The sequence below is a fragment of the Stegodyphus dumicola genome, chromosome 1, assembly GCF_044657685.1.
Source record: "Stegodyphus dumicola isolate Sdum_Otavi_A_Nest chromosome 1, ASM4465768v1".
In the NCBI taxonomy this organism is placed as follows: domain Eukaryota; kingdom Metazoa; phylum Arthropoda; class Arachnida; order Araneae; family Eresidae; genus Stegodyphus; species Stegodyphus dumicola.
In genome coordinates this window covers 232,430,264-232,453,760 of record NC_140768.1, presented here as the reverse complement: position 1 = coordinate 232,453,760, position 23,497 = coordinate 232,430,264, and the positions used below count along the sequence as shown (strand labels likewise).

The 23,497-nt window shown below is 32.4% G+C and overlaps 1 protein-coding gene across 2 annotated transcripts in view; it reads right to left on the bottom strand.

Annotated features, from left to right (window-relative positions):
- LOC118200316 (required for meiotic nuclear division protein 1 homolog) overlaps positions 1 to 21,704 on the bottom strand; it is a 58,279-nt gene extending 36,575 nt beyond the window's left edge. Inside the window, exons 1-8 of one of the 2 annotated variants that reach the window (XM_035372273.2) lie at positions 21,567 to 21,656; positions 19,865 to 19,928; positions 19,130 to 19,224; positions 13,021 to 13,187; positions 11,797 to 11,978; positions 5,885 to 5,924; positions 5,690 to 5,790; positions 5,435 to 5,532 (exon numbers count right to left, since the gene is read on the bottom strand). In XM_035372273.2, the coding sequence (XP_035228164.1) occupies positions 5,435 to 5,532; positions 5,690 to 5,790; positions 5,885 to 5,924; positions 11,797 to 11,978; positions 13,021 to 13,187; positions 19,130 to 19,223 (682 nt within the window). In that variant the 5' untranslated portion in view covers position 19,224; positions 19,865 to 19,928; positions 21,567 to 21,656. Of the gene's footprint in view, positions 1 to 5,434; positions 5,533 to 5,689; positions 5,791 to 5,884; positions 5,925 to 11,796; positions 11,979 to 13,020; positions 13,188 to 19,129; positions 19,225 to 19,864; positions 19,929 to 21,566 lie in introns of both variants that reach the window. The other variant, XM_035372271.2, reaches the window with a different exon arrangement.
- Between the last annotated feature and the right edge of the window lie 1,793 nt (positions 21,705 to 23,497).

Genomic DNA, 23,497 nt, shown 5'->3' with positions numbered 1-23,497 from the left:
GGATCTGTGGTTTCGTTTTGGTCTCTTCGTGGAAATATTTTAGCAATGCATCCCACTGTTTAATAAACCTTCCTAGCGATCTACCTAAGGATAACCATCTCGTGCATACATGTTTCAGAATTATTCTCGTTTCACCAGAGCACAGTTCTTGGAAATTCTTTAGGTTTTCTTTCTTTTTACACTTTTTTCCAGATAGAAAAACGCATCAATCAGAAGCTGGTCAATATTTAATGGTAAAGCAGCTGCAGCTTTTTCTGCTGCCAAATTAATTAAGTGGCATGGGCATCCAATAACAATTAATTCATTTTGTTCTTTTTTGAGGAAAGAGGCTACACCCTTTTTATCACCCACCATGACATGAGCATTATCTGCATCAAATGAAATGCAGTTTGATATTGGGATGTTAAGTTGTTTCAACTCATTAATTACCAAGGAGGCAATATTTTCCCTCGTAGCGTCTCCATTTAACAATGGTAGACGCAAAAAATGAGTTTTCATTTCATTAGAAACATCACAGAAATATGTGACAACGATGGGGTAAAACTTCCAATCGTTGTCATTGCTGCCATCGATTGACACCGAAAATGCTGAATTCTGGAGTGCAGCTATCGTTTTACTTTGTGCATCGCAAGCTCGTTCACAATAGAAGATATTTTTGTGCGAGCACAAGCATGTTTCTGAGCAATCTTGGAGTCGGGAAACATCCGTCTGAAAAGTTGACCGGTGTGATCGGCAGCGCTTAGCGGCACGTTGTGTTCGATGAGGAATGCAGTAAATAAACACTCTGCCAAAATGACATCGGCATCCGAATTCGTAGCCGAATTTGAAAAAAAAAAATTCATCCACTTTCTTTGACACTGTCGAAGCCAAAGCATTAACTTCATGCTTTTTAGACTTAACATGCTTCACAATGTCGCTTCTTCCACCATGACTTATTATGAAGTCACACACGCACACGTTGCAAAATGCATAGTTATTTCCTTTGAAGGATTCTTTAATTGTTGGAAATTCGGTTTTGTAGGCAGGCCAAAAATATTGAGAATACGGTTTTTTTTAACTCATTTTGTAACAATGATGTATTAAGAAAATTCGTCGCACATGCAAACAAAAAAAAGAATGCGACAATCCATGCTCGCTGAGTAATTCCCTTGCTGCTGAAGTGAACGTGAAAAAAATAATCTGGCGCCCACAAAGAAAAGAGTGGGAGAAACAAGTTCAGCACATTGGATTGGCTGGTTAAGCGGCGAGTTGGGAGAAACCGCAGGTTACTGGATTCGAAGTATCGGTAGTTGGCGGTAAAACACGATGCAATTGGCAAAAATCACTGAATTGGCGAAAAATTCTAAAATTTCGACAAAAATCACTAAAAACACTTGAAAAAGGAAAAAAATCGTAAAAAATGGATTACGATCGTAAAATCGTAAAGACAAATGCATTTTCATAAAAATTACGAAAAATTCGTAAAAGTTGGCAGGTATGTATTTGTTTCCATAAGCATCACATAAATAATACACCTGTCATGTCATCCATAAATGAACTGCAATTCAATCTAACTTTCAGTGCTTTATACGACTGTATTAAACCTTTTGATTTTTCTTCTGATAATTTAATTGAATCTTTTTTAAATGACTTAAATTAATTATTTCAACTGAATAGAATTACAAATGATGTTCACAAGATTATATTTACCAAAAAATGCTTATTCGGCTCTGTTAAAACTTATATAAATTCTTTACATGGTGTCAAAACTTTTACTACATTAAAAGGATATTTGTTAGAAGAATTTTCCTCTAAGCTTAAATGCAGATTTGCATAAACTGATGTTTAAAAGGCGTTTAAAGCCAAACGAATCCTTATTCGATTATTTTATTGCTATGAGAGAAATTGGTTTTAGAGATCAAATTGATATATCTTCTATTTTTGATTATGTGATAAATGGTATTCCAGAAAACCCTAACAAAATTTTATTATATGGTTGTAAAACTATAAGTGAATTCAAAGATAAGTTAAAAATTTATGAAAAGCTTGTGTCTGCTTCCAAACATACTAAATTTTCTAGTGATATGAAATTTAAACAAAATAATTCTCATCAACTCAGAAAGCAAAATCTTTCTGAAGCCTACCCAACCTATAGTTTGCTACAATTATGGGTCTAAAGGCCATAAAAGTTCTAATTGTTTACAACCTAAATGTTTTACATGCAATTTATTTGGCCACTTGTACTTAGTAGAAATGATGTCGTGCATCACCTCTATCGTCACAAAAATCAGAGACAGTTCTCAATCAAGTTGTCATACAGTCACACCCCCTACATTCTATGATTATTTACATCAATATTTCTGAGGTTATAATTCCATCACTGATTGACACTGGCAGTCGTCATTGAGGAATGGCCTATGAGGTAGTCGTTAACAATACCCGTCCACACATTCACGGAGAAGTGGGTTTGGAATGCATGTGGACATGTGCCGTGTGGATTATGAGTTGCCCACACGTGCATGTTGTGGCTATTGAAGATGCAGTCCTGTGAGAGAGTTGCCTCATCTGTGAATAGCACATATTATGGGAAATCCGCATGCACTGCACATTGCTGCAAGAACCAATGACAGAAATGAACTCGCAGAGAGTAATCTGTCTCTTGCAAGACTTGGATTCTCTGCAAATGGTATGGGTGCAAACTACGAGGGCTATCCAGAAAGTAGATTACGTTTTGGAATAAAAAAATAAACAAAGTATAGGAAACAAATTTTATTATATACAGATGAAAGCCACACTCAAATACTACTTTTCTACATAGTCACCATACAAATTAAGGCATTTATCGTAGCGATGTACGAGCTTGGAAATTCCTTCGTCGAAAAATTCGGCCGCCTGCGCCTTCAACCACTTCGTTACCTCTTCTTGCAGCTGTGCGTCGTCATCAAAACGCTGCATAGCCAGCCACTTCTTCATTGCTGGGAATAGGTGGAAGTCGCTCGGTGCCAGGTCGGGACTGTACGGCGGATGAGGAAACAACTCCCACTTAAAAGATTCAAGAACTTTATGAGTGACATTTGCCGTGTGGGGCCGGGCGTTGTCGTGAATCAACAAGATCTTAGAGCTCAACATTCCTCTGCACTTGTTTTGAATTGCTCTTCTGAGTTTTTGGAGAGTTTGGCAATACCTTTGAGAGTTTATTGTAGTGCCTCTTTCCAGGAAGTCCACCAAAATTACACCTTTTCTGTCCCAAAAAACAGTCGTCATCATCTTCCTTGCCGACATTGTTTGCATGCATTTCTTGGGTTTTTGGGGAGAACTTGTGTGCCCCCACTGCATTGATTGCAATTTCGTTTCACAGTTCACATGTTTCACCCATGTTTCGTCACCAGTAACGATGCGATCGAGTAAAGAGTCACCATCCTTATGGTAAGCGTCCAAAAAGTTCAACGCTGCAGCCATTCGCTGATTTTTGTGGTCCTCTGTCAAGATTTTTGGAATCCATCTTGCACAAAACTTGTGGTAACCAAGCTTTTCACTGATGATTTCGTGCAACAAACTTCGTGAAATTTGTGGAAAACTCAAAGAAAGTTCCGTTATTGTGAAATTTCGATTTTCACGGACTTTAGCATCGACTTTTTTGAGAAGTTCGGCGGTCACTATGCTGGGTCTCCCACTTCGATCTTCGTCGTGAACATTGGTTCGGCCATTTTGAAATCTTATGACCCACTGACGCACTCCACCTTCAGTGATAATGTTGTCCCCATACACTTCACGAAGCTGCCGATAGATTTCTATCGGTTTACAGTTTTTTGCAGTCAGAAACCTTATTACTGAGCGCACCTCGCAGCTCGCGGGATTTTCAATTAACGCAGACATTTCAAACCGTCACAGTATCTGAACGGAGCACAGCACGAACCTCTCACTAGCACGGCTAGATGCAGACTGAGCTGCGCAACGCTCTGACCCCAAGATGGCCGCGCTAGCCCCGCCCCTAGCGGACACAGACGGAAACGTAATCTACTTCCTGGATGGCCCTCGTATTTTCATGCATTACTCTCCAAACGATGGAATGACTCAGCTTCAGACGACGTGCAATAGCTCTTGTACTTGTCTGAGGTGATTCATGCACAATGTTCAAGATGGATTCTTCAATGCAAGGTTGTCATGCACTTCTTCTTCCACTCCTAGTGTCAGAGGTGGCTTCAAATGACCCGTTTTTACACAGAGACTGATGCAACCTCTCGAACATTGTGTGCTTCGGCATATGCCTGGTCGGAAACCCTTTCTGGTACAATCGTAGCGCTGCTCTGCCATTCCCATTAGCAGCACCATACATGAGATGCATGTCAGCTTTTTCTCTGTGCGTAAACTCGCCCATCACGCTCGACATCAGAGTTGCGAATGATCCTCTGATGCATCGGATCGTGGTTTGTCCGGCTCACAACCGCCCTCTACCACTGCATCACCAGCCAATCATAGCTGTAGTTCTTATTACTGTTCCCTTTGTTGAACATTTATTGTGAATACTGTATTGCTGCAAAGAAGCACTTTGCGTTGATTTTGTACATAAACACAATTTCCTCTCGTGTTTTTTTTCTTTTTTTTTTTTTTTGCGTTCTTGCCTTAACCCGTCACACTACATTCCTATACAAAAAAATTCATGTTTTAGTATGCTCCACCACCCCTCCAAGTTTGTCCCATGATCTATGAAACACCCTGTATATACAAGATCTATTAAGATGTTAATTTTTTTTTTTTTTTCCCTCGCCAAGATGTTCCAGATATGCTCCTAAAGATGCTTGAGCATTTAAGATGGTCTGGAGAAATAATATATTCCCCCCCTTCAAAATGATCCATTGACACTCCAACGTTCCAAGATGATACACCCAAACGAACTTTTCTTTTTTTAATTACTCTTTTCAGATTTTGTTGTAACTCCATGATAGCCAGGAGGCCCTGTTGTATCAGGATGCCCGAGTGTGAGTAGCAGGAGTGCGACAACTCAACACAACTAATGGTATCACAATAAGATGGATGATGGTAAATAAGGAGGTCATGCTTATGACTACGACGTAATGATTAGACAGCAAAGATGTAACCTTCCAATCATCACTCTTTTTTTTCATTTGTAAATAGTCATTAATGTATCTCCACCATTAACTAAATAAATAAATACTTTAGTCACCCAGATGTATGTCGTCAGCCTAGAAAATTCCCTAGACCCTGAGTTCACATGTATTAACTACCACATCATCAAGGAATTTAAACAGTATATTCCAAAGAGATTTGATTTATTTATTTGTCTCTGAGAGATGCATTCTTTTCCATACAAATAAATATTATTTAATGTTCTCTTGGGAATACATGGTGTAAAGGCATATTAATGAAGTCCAAGACTGAGTACCTCACACTCTTGAACATATGCAACACAAAATTTTTATATTCAAGTAGTTACCTGAAAGTGCCATGCTATTAGAAAAGGTGTATGTATAAAGATCAGTATTTCCTTCAGAATGAAGAATAATTCTTCCATCTAAAAATTTTGTTTTATCCCTATAACAAAAATAAAATTAGCACAAGTCATTTCACAAGCCACACACAATACTGTTTCACAATATTAAAAAGGAATAATAAAGGTATCTGCATAAAAAAAAGTCTAAACAAACTTCAGTAAGTATTGTTATGTCTTTTTTTAAAATGGAAAACTTACTCAGAATATAAATAATCTAAATCTTCTTTTTCTGCATTCACTAATTTTGAATCATATGGATTGGTCTCGAAAGGTTTCAGAAAATTAAGAACAGATTGTTGCTAGGAGAAAAAGTATATACTTTTTTTTTTAAAGATTTGCACATATGTGTATATACATTATACAGTAAAAATATTAGAAATTCATAATACATACTTCTAAATCAGGAACATTCCAAAACACAACACTTCCTTCACTTCAAAAAAAAAAAAAAAAAAAAGAATTGAATATAAAAATATTTCTCAAAATATACCAACAATGAAATACATACATTAGTTTATAATCCAATGCTTTATTACAATTCTTAACATTTTTGCAATTTTTAAAAACAGTGTGGCTCACCAGCGGTCGAGTGCTAGTCGCTGAACACTGATAGTTTGGCACGGGATGGTTGTATGGGCGTTTTCATAGTTTTCCCCTTGTGTAACATGTATACGAGCCAGTTTCCCTTAGAAAGTCTTCTATGAAGGCATTCTTCCCTTTAAGCAGATAGTGCTCACGTGTTTTGCCATAATTAAATAAAGCAAACCTTATAAACAGCATTCAAATGAAATTGCTTTTTTCAGGTTAGGAACTCTGAAAATATTTTACATATTTTTACTTCCTTGTAATAAGTAAAGGGAGTATTGCAATCGTATATTTTGATTATCATATTTGAAAGAAACATCCATTTCGACCATTCTTGAATCTATTTTCACTATTTTTTTGCATGACGTATAGAATAAAGGATTCTTTATTCCAAAACTCTCTTTATTCTGCATGTACATATAGAAAAGACTCTTTATTCTGCATGTACGTATAGAAAAGACTCTTTATTCTGCATGTACGTATAGAATAAAGGACTCTTTATTCCAAAACGGATTGTAAAATGGATTTATATATGCACACGCATATATATACATATATTCCCTTACCTGCCTTAAAAGTCCTTACCTGGCCTTTATTTTTGCAATAGTTGGTCATAGTCATACACTTCCAAATACAGAAGTGTTTTAAATTTTAAAAATATTCATGTTTTGGAAATTAAATTTTTTTTTTCTTTTCTTTTCTTTTTTTTTTTTTAATGGGCAAATAATAAAATTTAACTTTTAATGTAAGCTCCCAATTCTCACACTTATATTTGTAAAAGCTATAATACTCGTTATGAAAAAATAAAAATACAAGAAGTTTGACTCCCATGCAACAAAAATTGACCATGATATTTAATTTCCAAATTTGCAATTTTTGATGTCATTTTTATCTAGCCTTGAGTGATTGATTAATATAAAATTCTTCACGGAAATAAATTTTAATGAAGTGCAGCAAAAAATGTGTATAAATTTTTTATTAGGATGTTTTTGTATTATGTGACATTATGCTATTTCAAAAGAACTCCAAATGATACATTTTAAAGTCAAATGCATGATTTGAACTATTAAACTAGAAAGAATGATTTTAATTAAACTAAAATTTAGAATAGCAAATTAAAACTTAAACTATGGTTTAGGCTAATTTCATTCAATTTTCTAATTTTGTGTTTTTGAATCGTACTGATTTCTAAGCTGGAAAAAATAATTTTTTGCAGTACTTTTAATTAATAATTAATATGCATGTAATCATATGAATAATAATGAAAATTAGTAAATTAACAAAAAGAAAATATAAATGTTTAACTACTCAACATTAGTTAAGTCTTCATGTCGCCCAGATGGTAGAGTGGTTAATGACGCTGACTGCCATATTGAAATGCCTGGTTTGAATCCCAGAGAAAGAATTGATTACTAATGATTAAACATTGAAACAGCATGATACACTTCGCATAGAGGTAGCAAACACATGCTCATGGATAATGCGGGATGAGCAAATTTTGCTACATTTAATGTTGCTTGTGGAAAACTGAGGAATAAGCAGTCACAGGGTTAAGCCTGACTGACTGTAAAGCTAAATACATTGAAGTGAAAGGAGAAAACTGAATAAGTCATATGAAATATGCAGTCATAGTTCCTTAGTTCAAAACTAAGAAATATTTGTAAAAATGACACTAATTAGAATGACAGATTAAAATATCATTTCGAATTATTTATGGTAATAATAATATACTAACAAGCACAAAAATTTATTGCTACCAGACATTTTTACACAAAACATGAAAATAAAATGAGCTTGAGCAAATCATGAAAGGAAATATGTTTACATCATACAAATATCTTGCTTAAATGTAAATTTGTCAGTTTGAAAATTGTCAAAAGTGGCAGGTGAGCAGTACATTCAAGACAGATCAAACACAAGATGATTTCTCCAAAAACCCTAAATATTATCCAAACCAATAATTTAGAAATTTAGAACTTATTTATCACCTGCTGGAACACAGAAAGCATTATGTAATTACTTGAAAGTTGACTGAAACTTCTCAGCAGCTACTAAAATTTCAATTAGCAGACCTATTCCTTGCTCACATAAAAACCATGCTTAAAGGCTTCACAAGAATGGTTTTTATGTGAGAAGACTATTGTATTGTGCTCTGCTTTCTGTACTTTCCAAGTGCCAAGAAGACTAGACCCAACTACTATTCGTGGATGGGTTCAGTTGAAATACCAATTCTAAATGCATTTGTATTTCTACCGTGCTTGAATATACAATCTCACACTGCATATTTATGAAAGAGAATGTTTCAGTATAGTAGTTTAGAGGTTTCAGAAGGAATTATGAGCAATGTCCATCATATCATCAACCTGCTTATCTTTAACAGAGATTCTATAACTAAGGTTTAAGAGAAATTCAGATTTTTTATTAATAGATTACAATGATTGATCATAACAAGCTGCTATGGTGGTTGAGTACCTCCAAAATGAAAATAATATTTGAATGCATTGGTCACTATCCTGTTATTGTCATCAATTCTCTTGCCCATACTTATGATTTACAGGTAAGCAAGATGAAGCATGCTAACTTACTCCTTGGAGCTCAGCATTTAATATCATCATCCAAGAGAAAATATTTGAAAAACTTGTTTTTCTTAAGTAGAAATGAACTCAGAAATAAAATAGAGATATGAAAAATGTCATATATTTTATTTTGAATTCCTTACTGGCAGAAGATTAATGCCACTAGGGTTAAATGATTTGAAATGAAAAAATTGTAACTTTGTTATGTAACATAAATGATCCAGGAATTTTATCAGAAAAATTTTGTTTTAAGAAACACACTATTTCACCAAGTCTGCACTTGAAAGTATCTACAAAGTTAGATTTATTAAAGATAATTTACAAGTACAGTTTAATTCAGTTGAAACCAAATTTGGAAATAGCATCAGGAATATTTTACTCTAACTACTGGTGAAAGAAGTTTCAACAAACTTGTTATTTTAATTGAATTTTCATAGAAGAATTTAAATTATTTTTTTAAATATTTTTCATTTCAGTTTCATATGCATAGTTTTCTCTGAATATAAAAATCAGTTAAAAACTACTATTATAATCATGATGCTGGTATTTAATAGGATTACTTTTTGAGCAATATTAAACTGTATCAAGCATTGTTAGTGCATCTGCACTATATGTAAAACATATATTAACGTTATTGAAAGAGAAACATGCTAATGTAAAATTTTTATAAAAACTTAAATACATTTACTAGTTTACCTTAGGTGACACCCAAACACAACTCTAAAGTGAACTACATTTTTGATGAAATCAGATAAAAAAAAGTCTCCCAGCGGTCAAGTGGCAAGGTTTACTGATCACTGGCAGTTTGACCTGAGTTTAATTTCAAGCCAATGAACTAGCTGCATGGGTAATTTTATCATTAAAATATACAAAAAATTTTTTAAAAAGAGTTTTTTTTTTCAATTTAAAATTAGATCATAAATAAAGGTTATCAGGAAACTGAAATTTGAAGAATAATCATATAAAAGCAAAAGTTTGAAAATGAATCTTGTTTAAATTATGATTTATTTCATGAAATACAAAGGTAAAATACATATCTAATGAAAATATGCAAAATATAATAAAAACATTTATTAGAAATTTAGTCTGATAAACTTAAAAATAAGGCTCGAGGCTACCTCGCAAACTCTGCACCAAATTTGCGTTTCTTTGTGAATTTATCTGCCAGTTCCAGTTTTTTATTTTTTATTATTTTTAAAGCAACGAAGAGAACACTGTCTACGAGGCTCTTTCTTGATGGGATTAGGTGGTACATGGCTAGCAAAATATCGAGCAGTTAGTCTCAGCATACTAAGAGTTGAACCACAGACATTTTTTAGCTTTGAAAAGAGTGTCTGTGTATTAAAGTGACTAATAATAAGTGACTAATAATAAAGTATAAAGTGACTAATAATACCGCATTTATTAAATGCGATACTGTTATCAAATGGCCGAAGTTCAACCTCTTTGTATAAGAAACATATATATATATGGAATACTTTGTATATGTATGGAAAATATATCACTTATTGAATCAACAATTTGGTTAATACGAACTAAATACTATAGAATAATTTTTTTTTTTTTTTTTTTTAAACTAAGTTAAGTTTGCCAACAAGCTCAAAATTGATTAAAAAAATTGCCAAGTAAGGGATGAAATCACATACGGGAGGGGGGGGGGAACCTAAGCTTGATGCAGCTTTTCAATAACTATGTGGATTTTCAGAGCTATCATCAGATAGAAGGACTTCCTTTTCAAGAGTAAAAAAAAGTCCCCATTGCAAAAACAATTCTCTGAAAATATCACAGTAAATTAAGGTTGTCTTTTTGCTTATTCTGAATTTTACATTGGGAATTTACTGAAATTTGAAGAATAATCATATAAAAGTAAAATCTGAATTTTGCTTCCCAATGAATGATGCCCTCAGAATATTAAAACTAGGGATACAGCATTGGCCAAATAATTTCCAGAAATTTTACAAACAGTTCATTAATGAACTTTTGCATTAAATACACTGTAAACAGTTTATAAACAAACTTTTGCATTTTCCTCATTAAAATACTATGAAGATGTCTATTTAATTGTTTACAGATATGTTTTTATTAAGTTAGTTCAATATGATTTTTTTTAAAGATATTTTTTCTTATCATTCATGTTAACATTCGGTTAACATTATCAAAATAGCATGACAAACTTGATCACATTAAGTGATGTGCACTGCATATCTTATACACATATGTTCAAACAAATGCTTACTTAAGTTTTAATTCTAGTATATATTTATAAGAGTCAAGAAAAAAATGGATAATACATGCGAGATCTGGTTGCCATCCAGATTAAAAATAGTAGAGTTCCTTTCAAAAGTAGACACTATATTTAAGACAATAACTTAAACTTTTACATAAACACTACAAAGTAAAAATTAAAAAATCTTGGCTATAACAGGTCTCCCACCTTTCAACAACCTACTTAGCTTACAGTTGAACCAAATTTATACAACAATCTGAAACAGAAATCTCTAGACCCTTTTGTTCCCCAATCCTTTTGTTCCTAAGAGCATATTCTAGAATATCTGTTGGAAGTCGGGCATTATTTACTTTACTTTTTCAAAGTGAACTGATAGTTGGATAGAGTAATAATACAAGCACATAAAAAAAAAAAAAAAAAAAAAAAAAAAAAGAGAGATCAGTTGCATTTCGCTTTTTGCTGGAATCTGTGTTAGACGGAATTTCTATTTAATTAAAAATGAAAAAAATTTCACATATAATTTTATTGAAAACAAACATTTTTAATGTGATCGCACAGTGGCAAACACACATTGAACGATCGGATACACCATGGTGCCTGTGGGCATAGGGTTGAGAACCCCTACTCTATACCTTTGCAACATCACTAAGCAATAAAAAAATTACTAGTATGTGCAAAACACAACATACATAATCATTCAAAATTTTCTTTTAAAGGTTCAAGCTTTCTTTCCCTTGTTTATATAATTAACATTGTGTGATATGTGTTCTCAATAAAGCAGCAGCCTTTACTCAAATTAGATCTACTGCAGAGCTTACTATTAATAGATATATAAAATTTTGAAAGGCTCTAATTTGAAAAGCTGAAGTTTACAAAAACAGGAGATCAAAGGAGAATACTCCCATTATGGAATTTACCTAAAAAAATAGATGTGACGAGGTTCTTTTCCAACCATGTACTTAGCAATCACATGAATAACTTCACCAGCATCTTCTGGTAGCTTGCAATGCTCATACAATCCTTGTTTCTCTAGCTCTTTTGATAATAACGGCATATCATATTCTTCAGCTGAACTATATGCTACAGCTTGCCAATATTCCTATATTGTTAATAAATTTACATTTTAAAGGATTTCTTTCTTTGATTAATATTTAATAAAATTTTCAACAAAAAAAAAAAAATAATCACATTTTTCTTATTTATACAGGAAATTTTCTCATAACATTTTTCTCTCACAAACACCTACCTCTGAGACTGATCAATGTTTCTTAAAGCATTAAAAAGTGGCATCATCCTCCTAATGTGAGAATCTGTACAAAGGACTAATATTATTTGGGACCATCATCAATCATCTTAGGAAAGGTTCCAATGTAAAAATAAAAGGTGAAACTTTACTAAAATAGCAGCTCATGATTATACAGGATTTGGGTTCTGCAGAAGTGATCACCTTATAGAACAGACTGTTAATAATGTTTGACACCTTTATTTAACCATGCTCTCAGAAACATTAACCTTTTAAAAAGAGAATCATCTCAGGAAAGTGGTTGTCTTGAATGGCTTCACTATATACATAATTTAACAAACATTCTCTATTTGTAAAAAGCAAATTTAAAGTTAAATTTTAATTAAATTTAATGCAAACATATGATTAAAGTTGTTGCAAACTAATCTACAATATCATTTATTCCGAGAGCATATGTAAATCAAGTGCAAGTACCAAATTCATGAATAAATATAAAATTCTAAAAATTATTTAATTCTAAAAAATTTAGAAAATGCAAAAGTGAATGATTGTTGATTGTTATATATATATATATATGTATGTGTGTATTATTTTATTTATTTAGCTTTTGTAAAATAGGTTATTTATTTAAAACTACATAAAAGTCAAACTTAGATTGCCAGAAGTTTTACAGAAAAACATCTTCTTTAAATCTTCTCATCTTTTGAAAAATTCTTTAAAGCACAAAAGTTTTAGAAATCTTTTTTTTTTTGGGGGGGGGTGGGGGAGGTAAGGTACAAAATATTTTTAAACTAATAGGATACTAAAAGCAAATTACTGTTAAACTTGGAGAAACAGATAATTTTAAGGCATGCTTACAAACCTATACATCAAAACATCACAAATGAAAATTACATACCTGATCAGTGTATTCCTTTCCCACTTTAACTTTTTTCTTGGGTACTCTTTTTTTGGCCTGAAGGGCAGATAAGCTCTTTACAACACCTTCTTTTTCTCCATTAGTAAAATGTAGTGTACTTAAATGAAGCTTACAGGATGTAATATACAACACAACAGGTTTTCTTACTATAAAAGTAGAAAAAAGAAATTAATTCAAAATTTTAAGAACACAAAAATTATATGCAGTATTTTTATGTAGTCAATTCACAAAAACATTGCAATAAAACAAAATTAAAAAAACTAGTTTAATTGATCAGTTGATTATTTTAAAATAGGCAGTTTAACAAATAACATTTATCTATTTAAGACTGCTTTTTATTTTTTATTTTATCAGTTTTACCTCCATAAAAAATAAGTGCAAGTCCTATAGTTTGCAAGATACTTGATTTAAATGCTGTTACAGTAACACTCTGCACCTCTGAAATCATAAAACACTCCTCACTGTTTCTCAATAAAATAATTTCAATTCTTAACAGTTATCACCAAATCATTAACTGCTGTCTAATATACTTCTTCTAGAACACTGTTTTGCAAGAACTTAATTAGAAAAGGCATTAATGGGACTTAGTGACCTTCTTAACCAAAAGACAAAAAAAATTACTAAAAACTATCGATTAAAATCCTAAAATAAAACAACAAAAAATATTAAAAGATTATTTAAATGCTTCAAGAAGCATTTTTAAGCTAAAAAGAAAAATTATATCATTACAACACATTTAGAATTTTTGTACAAGAATGGGCTATCATCACCGGATCAAAATGTCACATTCTTTTAATACTTTACATGCTCATTTTTTGGCTGCAAACAAAATAAACTTAAGTCTTCTTAATTATTTCATCAACTCAACCATAAGTCACCTATATACTTTTAAAGGGTTACAGACTCCAGATTAAGAAAGCTGACTATATACTTATTGACAATTAAACAAAAGAAACATTTGTTATTCATTAAACACATTTTTTAAAATCCATAACAAGACACCTATGGGAGGTATTATGCTTTATGTTACCTTTTGCTATATCATATATGCTTGATGCCAATACATCAAATATAAATTGACAGCAATACATAACATACATAAGTGAAAATAAAGCATTGTACTCAGTCATACGTTTTTAGTTTAAGTTTCAGCTGACAACAAAGGGAGAAATTATTCTGATGATTAACATCAAATCAAAAACTTTCCTAAGATGACCACTGATGGCTCTACATACTTCTGGTCTCCTGAACAGCTGATAATTTTAGAAGTGATGTTTAATATTTATGTTTATTTATATTCTAAGAAATACTAGTCTCTCTTGAGGATGATTGAGAAGGTTCTTGCTACTCACAAGAAGTGATTACCAAGAAAAGTTTCATACTTTTAAAAATTATACAAACCTTATTTTGCTGAATTCATGATAAAAACCACAAAAAATCCTAAATGTCTCACTAGACACTTTAGTAATATATATTAATATCAATTTTTTTTTTGAATTTTTTTTTTTTTTTTTATAATATTCTACTTAAAAGACATTCTTAAGCTTACAGCACGCGCGCTTGACAATTTTACACGAGCACGTGCGCGTCCTATTTTGTACGACATCCGTTATTTTTACCGTTTTTTGCCCGAAAAATGACAGAAATGAGTGAATATTGACAATAAATTTGTTACGAAATAAAATATTAATCTTATTATTGCAAAATACAAATGATATCACATTCAAATATAAGTAAATTATTTTTAAGTTCTTATGTTAGCGAGATGGAAATGCAATTATGTATTTCATTATATAACATTTTAAATTTATTATTTAAGAATTATATTTTAAAATCGAAGCTAGTTTTAATATCCATCAAAGGCAAGTATAGGCAAATAAAAAAGGAAAACACCTTGGTAGGGAAAAAAGTAAGTTTAGCATTACTTACTTCAGTACTATTCGATTTCGAGGGCCGTAAAAAATCGCCAAACTATTGTTGATGCCAGTGCTGCCAAAAGTAATTGAGGCAACCCTAACACAAAAAAGGAAGTATAATAGTAAATAACTATCTAAATATTGATATTTTAATTTAGATGAAAGGTTAATTTCACACAATATTTCGCTACCGAGTTCTCACTAAAGCACAATGTTATCTCGTTGGTTGTTCAAACATAATTTTCTATAATGAATGATGCCTTTTCTTTGAAAACATTTTTGGTAAAGTGCAGAATCACCCGCAAATTTCTTTGCTGCTTTTTACAAGGGTAAAAACAATTGGAATTTTGTCAATTATCTTTTACTTTTTAAGTCACAATAGGTCGATGTGTACATAGATAAAGTCAAGGGTGTGCGCAGTGCCATTTTTGTACAATTCTGGGATTTTTTTTAAAGTGAAAATAAGCCGTTGTGTACATGGATACCGGGTATGTGCAATTCTTAAAAATGCAACAAGCAGTGGGTGATTCTGCATTTTACCCAAAATTCTATCGCAGACTTTTCATCATAGGAAATTCCCAAATTGTTAAATCCATAGGATATCAAAAAAGGAATAAAAAATTAAACTAGTATTTCAATGACTTCTTAAGAAACATAAAACTACATAAACTTACGCAATCTGAAATCAGCACGTACGCGAGATTTGGCACGCTGTTAAATGGGCATGTTTGCTAGATTTGGCTCTTTCGTGCATACATTTTCGCTGCAATTTTTTTACTGCCCTCGAAACCGAATAGTACCCTTACTTCTGCAAGGAATTTACTTCTTACTGGTTACAAAAACACACTTTAAACTAATTTTAATATTTTTATTTATTTCTAAAAAATAGAAATAAAAGAAAATAAGGAATGGAAATCACTATTGTTCTCCTATCCAAAGGTTTCCTTGTCTTCCTTTTCTACATCAGGTAATTCTTGAAGAATGCGAGCAAAATCTGCTGGTTGCACATATTTTTTTTTTGGCCATGAAAACTTATAGAGCCAAATGTATTCAAATTAATGTAGTACATGGCAATTAATAACGCAAAATTACAAAATATTTGAGAAAAAAATATTTTCCGAATTTTCACCCACGAACACACGCGTGTTGTAACTTTTTACGAAAAAGTTGCCACGCAGCACAAATGCCCAGTAGAAAAATGACTTTCTGTTGGCACATTCCATGATGTGGGGAAGGATAAGGAGGAATAGAAATGACATTCAAACGCCTCAGCTTTGATATGCGAAAAATGTGCATTAAAAACTGAATTTGTCATAAATTTTGCACATACGCACGTGCTGGAAGGTTCAGCTCGAAAATCTTACAAACAGACATACATTTTTTCCGCAACATACACAATAAATAAATGTATAAGGAATACTTTTCAAACTGATAATCTTCCTATTTGTTCTTCCACAGATGAAATAAAATTCAATCACTTTTCTGATATAATGAACAAAAGCTAGTTGTAATATCATGGCATACAGATTGCACTAGATTCATTAATTTGCAACATTTAAGTCTCAGTTTCAGCTATATTATGGAAGAATATTTTTAATTCTTATTAATGAGACAATGAAGTCTTTGAACACATCAAAAAATTTGATACTTTCTTGTTAAAGCAGATACCTCATTTAGCCACCAACATTGCAAACTAAATCGTTTAGTCTGTAACATGCAAATTCAAAAAGTCTTATATGAAGTGGCCACTTAAACAAAGAAGCACCAAAAATTCTGAATTTTAAAATAAAAAATTTAAATAAAAAATAAAAAATTTAAATAAAAAATCAAAGATCTTTGTAAAAATTGAATACCTTTGGGAAATTAATGAAATAATTTCAGAATGAAGAGTATTTTTGCAAAAGGGTACTTTAAGTACAAGTTTCTGAAAACAGGATTCCTCCAAATCCTGTTTCTTCCAGATCTTCTACTTAGCCATTTTAATTTATTACCAAAAGTGGTACTGTTCGGTTATCCGGACCGGGATCAGAAACGTATGCATGCATGTGTTAATGTATACATGTATATATGTAATTATGAATGTATGTGTTTGTATACACATATGAACATACATACAAACACACATTCATACATTTCTGAGTCCGGTCCCAATAACAGAACAGTACCTCAAAAGTTAACAGAATAAGGAAGTCAAAAATATGCAGTTTTAAATGCTGCTTACAATTAAATATTATATTAACAATATTAAATGAGCATAATTGCTCTACACATTATTTTATATAATTCTCAAGTAAAGAAATTCATTACAATACAATAATTGAGGAAATTAGGAAAAAGTTTAAAAATAAGCAAAACAGCATTCACAGTTCAGAAATTTTGGTCCTCCATAGAAATAAGAGAGATTAGATAAAAGTATATTTACGGGTACCCCTTGGCAAAAATTGACGATTTTCGGCAGTACATGGATACTGAGTTTGTGCAATTCTTTGACTTGTTATTTTGGCTTTGTGTAGCACTGATTTTAGTGCCAAAAATCGCCGCTACACAAAGACAAAATAACAAGTCAAGGAATTGCACGAATTCGGCATCCAAGTACACATTGACCTATTCTCACTTAAAAAAAAATCACAGAATTGCACAAACTAGGCATTGTGCACTCCCTTGACTTTAATCATGTATACATTAACTATTTTCACTTAAAAAAAATCAGAGAATTGCACAAACTTGGCATTGTGCACTCCCTTGACTTTGTCCATGTACACATCGATTTATTTTCACTTAAAAAGTCAAAGGAGCACCCAATTCTAGGTAAAAGTATATTTACGGAACATTCAACTACTCAGATTACCATAGATGAATCAACAACTTTGCAATAATACAAGGGGTACCCTTCAATCTACTCTAACCGGGAGATTACTACACTTAAAAACTTTCAATTACATAAAGATAGTCTAGGATTAAATTTAATGCATTCCTCTCTAATGGAACAAATATTTGGAAGCACTTCCGCAAAGAACCCGGTAAATGTAAACATCGCCAACTTTGGCAATAATAGTTCAAACCTGGTAACCCAGCGGATTTATCCTATTCGCTTGTTCGAAGTTTGCAACCATTCCTCTTGCGTTCATTTTGTTAAATTATCACTGTCGTTGTTCGCATTTGCAGATTTATATTATTCTTCTCTTATTTATTATTATTTTTTCTGAATTTTTTAACAACGAATAGATAGAAATATTTCTAATTTGTAACACGGCTGTTCATGCTGTGTTCTTAATTATTAACAAACAGCTCTAAGAACCACGAGGTTTCTAACCTGTAAAATAATTTGTTTTCGTAGACCGCAAAAATGTGCATGTGCATTTTAAATAATTAAGTAATGCTTTTATTTTTATTACTGGTTATTGTCATCTACAATTATAAGAATAAATCCATTTTTATGGCGTAAAATTGTAACAACATAATATATTGTTAATGCTTTTCTAACAATAACCTTTCAGAGAATGGCAGGTGTGACATAAATAGATGATTAAACTGAAATAAAAAATAGTATTGATTATCTAAGATGACAGAATAGTTTGATGCATCACCATGGTCATCAAAATTACCAAACCATTGCTGGTGTAAGGAATATATTGTTTTCTGTGTTAACGGGAATTTAAGACAAATGTTTTTCGTATATACCGTTTAACGGGTTAATTTCAGTATATTAATACTGATTTATATTTTTTAAATGAATTTTTATTTCCAATATAAATGCTTATATATTGTCTTATGCTTAATATATTCTTTTCTGTGCTGACTTGAATTCAATACAAATTTATTTTCGTATATCACGTTTAACAGGTTAGTTTTACATCTACATGCTTATTATCTGTGAATTTTTACTACCATATGCTTAATATATTAATTTTTCTGCTAACTTGAATTTACATGCACTAAAAATCACGTTTACGGCTTGGCTTATCGTCGATGGACCGTGACCTTGGCGAGTAAAAATGCAACGGCGCCAACGGGTTCTTTCCCAAAGCGCCAACGGGTTCTCTGCGGATGAAAACCCAAATATTTTAACCTATAGCTGACTGTGGACTGTTAATCAATTGAAATTAATTTTAATAATGTCAAAGGTATCAGTTGCAAATATATTCTAAAATTAAACAAAGGCGATGACATACCAACAGTTACCAGTTTTTTGGGACTAGATACTGCATGATGAAAACATCTCTGACCACTATAGAATATAAATCTCAGACTCTGAATATTCAGCATACTAAAAGAAAGGGAAATCAAATGTATACGAGATGTATATTGTTACCATTAGTTAGTATAATTAGCTAAAGAATATAATAATATATATAGATTTGTGTATAATTTTGCACAATTTTTTAAAATTCTGATTAATATTGTTTATAAAATCACTATTATAAAAATAATCTGGTTAATAAAAACATTTTAAAATAAGAAATTAACTATTTAATTTTCTTAATCATAATTAAAGGAAATTTTTTACATATAATAAACTGCAATTAAGCACATAAAAAAATTAGTAAATCACACATATAAATGTTTCACTTCCCATTATGCTGTAATAAAAAGTACACCATAAATAAATTATAAGCGAAAAGCAGCACATCCTGCTGACAAAATGATATAATTTCTTACAATAATAATTGGGGGAAAAATATATTTCAGGGCGAAAATTGGCTATTTTTTGGCACCATTCTTGTTTGGGTGTAAAGCCCTCCCAAATAAAATGGTGTCCAAAACACCATTAAAACACACACACACACACAAAAAATATTATTATCTCAATAAACTGCATCTTAAATCAAAATAAAAGAATGAAATAACATAAAATGGGAATACATGCTATCTAATCTGTGTAGTACAAAAAGGAAATATCAACTTACCTTATCTAGAAATTTCTGCGTCTTCAGTGTGCGGCACACAGAATTCCTTAATGGCATCGAGAAACTGTTTAAAATTATCTGAACTAGAATCTGTATACTACCATCACCACATAAATTAACAAAAGTAAGAATAAAAAATATCCTTCTTAGTGGTAGACCGTCGGTGGTATTTCTTTCAAAAATCCCTTTTTATTATACCCCATATACCTTTGATAGTGTTGATATGAGCTTCGGTTTCCGGATCTTTAAATGACACAGTGTGATTTACTAAGAGGTGAAGTCATTTAAACCTTCATTTACACACAAGCCAATCAATGCTTTCTTTCTAATTCGTTCCAAATTATGCAGAAATTTCAGGTTAATCTCACCACCAACAGACAGTTTATGGTGAAAAGCACAAAATAAGCAATGTACTTCCTAACCGACATTGAACGCAGAAATAAGCCATGAGAAATATTCCCCAAACAATCAAAACCAGCACAATCATGAATTACAACCAATTACGTCATGATAAGGTTTCCAAATCATACACCGCAAAATACTTAGCTTATCATAAATGAAACAATAATTTATAATTGATTTCAATCTTATGCTTGAGATGAGGAAAGCTTGCAAAATTAAATGTGCTTAAGAAAAGTATAATTTTGATTGTCATAAATGGATAAAAAAATTAACATGCTTAAGGTTTAGTTTGGTTTTATCTATCCAAATATGACACTAGGGATACGGGAAGGATACCTTTATAAAGGGCATTTCAAGGGAAACTGGTTCATATCCACACGTCCACAAAAACACGTAAGCAACCAGAATCAACCCCAGGTTCGAACTAACAGTGTTCAATGACTTTTATTGCTTTGGTCATTGGCGAGCTAAGGTGGCGTGTGTTTGGTATAGCAGATTACAGCAAAGCATTCAAGGGTTATTTGCCTAAGGGAAGAAATGGTTTCATGGAGAACTTTCTAAGGAAAACTAGCTTGTGTACAAGTTACACATGGGGAAAACCATGAAAATGCCCATGCAACCAGCCCATTCAGGATTTGAACCTTGGACTGAACTACCCAAACTATCAGTGCTCAGCAATTTCACTGCTTACTGCTGGCAAGCTAAGGCATTTATGTAGTACTCACAGCTATCTGATCACATTTTTCAAAATGTTACTGAAGGGAAAAAAATGTTGAATCATTGACATTGGTTCTTTCATTAGTAGTTCTTCAGGATTGATGATAAGCAAAAGTCATCTTATCAATACAATTAATTAGGCAATGATTTTAAAAGCTGATGTGGGAGGAATCTCTCAAACTTTCAATGAAATATCCAGCCTATAAAAAATATAACCGTTTCATTTTCATCCCAAACTGACTCGGATCAATCATACATTGAACGGTTTAATCCTACTATCCGGTGCACAAAGGATTTGTCTACTTTCGGCGAATTTATCGAATTTATGATAAGCAGTAAATGAAATATATACAATGAGTAGTTAAAGAACATCAAATATTATCAAACCAATTTTTTTTTTTTTTTTTCGTTTTGGTTTGCCAACATATTATCATCGCTTCACTTTTAGTTCCTTAAAATAACTTTAGTTTAAAAGACAAAATTTCCCTCCAGAATTAATAAAGCACATAAGAAAGAAAAGTCTATTAAAACAACTGTTAAGAAATTAATGCATGCGTTTCACATGAATTTCGAAATCAAATACCTTCAGCACTTCGTTTGAACTGCTTTCTCCTTATACTGCAATTTTTCACGCTTCGTATACACGCCGGTATTGAAGCAAAGATTCTTTGATTGAAGTTTAACTTTTTCCTTTGTTGCCACTTCGAAATAATGGAAAAAAGAAAAAAACAGTATTTTTCAATTGGCTGACTGATAGCTTCGATTCTCCGTAGCCTATTCCGTAGTTCGATTCTCCATGGCCGCTTCAAATAGTAGGGGGTAGTCAAGAAGTTCATGCAATTTCGTTGTAACTCTTTATTACCACAAATAATTAATTATTTTTTCAATACAACTATATTTATTTCCTACAACAGGCTGTGTGACGGTAGTATATCTGAAGGTAGGGATGCGCGATGTAAGCCCGATGTCAAAGCCCGAGCAAAGGGTAAACTTAAGTTTATGGACAGATTGGAGAAGTCTGCTTCAGAAACTGTTAGCCTTACAAACAGTGGTGGCGACTGTTCAATGAAAACAGCCGTTTACATGTGGTTTTCACAGGTGGTAGCGGGGTGGACAAGAATGTATGTCATGATGATTTGAAGATGAAACATGTCAGTGCAAAGTTTGTCTCGCGGCTGCTGAATCCGAATCAAATGGAAACTCGGCAGTCGATTGCAGCCAAATGTTTTGAAAAAAGCACAGAGGATCCGACATTTCTTGAGAGAATTGTTATTTATGACGAGGCCTAGGTATTCCTTTACGATTCATATGCTTAATGCGTTTTCGACAATGAAGGTGTGGTGCATCTTGAATTTCTACCAGTTGGACAAACAGCCAGTTGTTAACAGCCCTTTTTACGTGCAAGTTTTGAAAAGACTGAGGAAGGCAATCTAAAGAAAGCGTCCCTACAGATGGGAAGGAGAGGCAATGGTCACCGCATCATGACAATGCTCCTTCCCACACATTGATTGTTGTGCCGATATGGCTCGCAGAAAAGAACCTTTCTCCACCAGCTCCCTATTCACAGGATTTGGCACCTTCGGACTTTTAGCTGATCCAAAAGATTAAAATGGGCTTGAAAGTTAATCGTTTTGACACCGTCGAATACATCAAAAAACAATGCGATGGCTGAACTTCCGAAGATACCACAAGAGGACTTAAGTTGTGTTTCTAACAATGGCAGAAGCGGTTGAGTAAGTGTGCGCGTTTAGGAGCCTGCTTTGAAGACGATTAAGTAAATCTGTACCTATATTGTCGTAATAAAAAATTACAACGAAATTTAGGGAACGTTTTGACTGCCCCCTATGTACAGAATCCGTTAAACTTTGTTTTCCGCTCTTTACTTCAAGGCTAGAGCGTTGTTATAAGAAAAGATTTTTATTCTTGGTCTCCAGAAAACGGAGCAAGTATCTGCGCTGTTTTGATGCTAGCGATGAACGTTTCTGCAAATATTTTTTAAAAAATGCCAGCTTCGTTATGACAACAACCCTTGTGGGACTTAACCGACAATCTCTGAATCCAGAAGCCAACTTTTTATCCATTAAAAACAGAAGGCTATAAAACAACTTAAATTGTAGATTTTAAGTAAGATTCAAAAATCTAGGTTCGAGATATCTATCACTACTTTCTCGCAACAGTCTATTGCTTTATATTATTATCAACCATGTTTCATTTACGGTCGATAATTATGGTTAATTACTCTTAATAAACTTTAGAATTTTCTTTTAAATAATGTATTTAATTACTGTACAGACATTTTTTTCTAATTATCACCTGAAGTTTTTGCGTTAAGATAATTTTATTTGATTTCATTTTTTTCAAGAAGAATTTTATTTAAAAACTGCGGTAAAAATGCAGATTTGAATCGAAATATCTGAAACTGACGCGGCAAGCAGAAAAACTTGCTATCTTCATCATTTCTCATGAAGAAACAATTCGCTTGCTGTTGTTTATCTCCAGGTTGCAACATCGAGA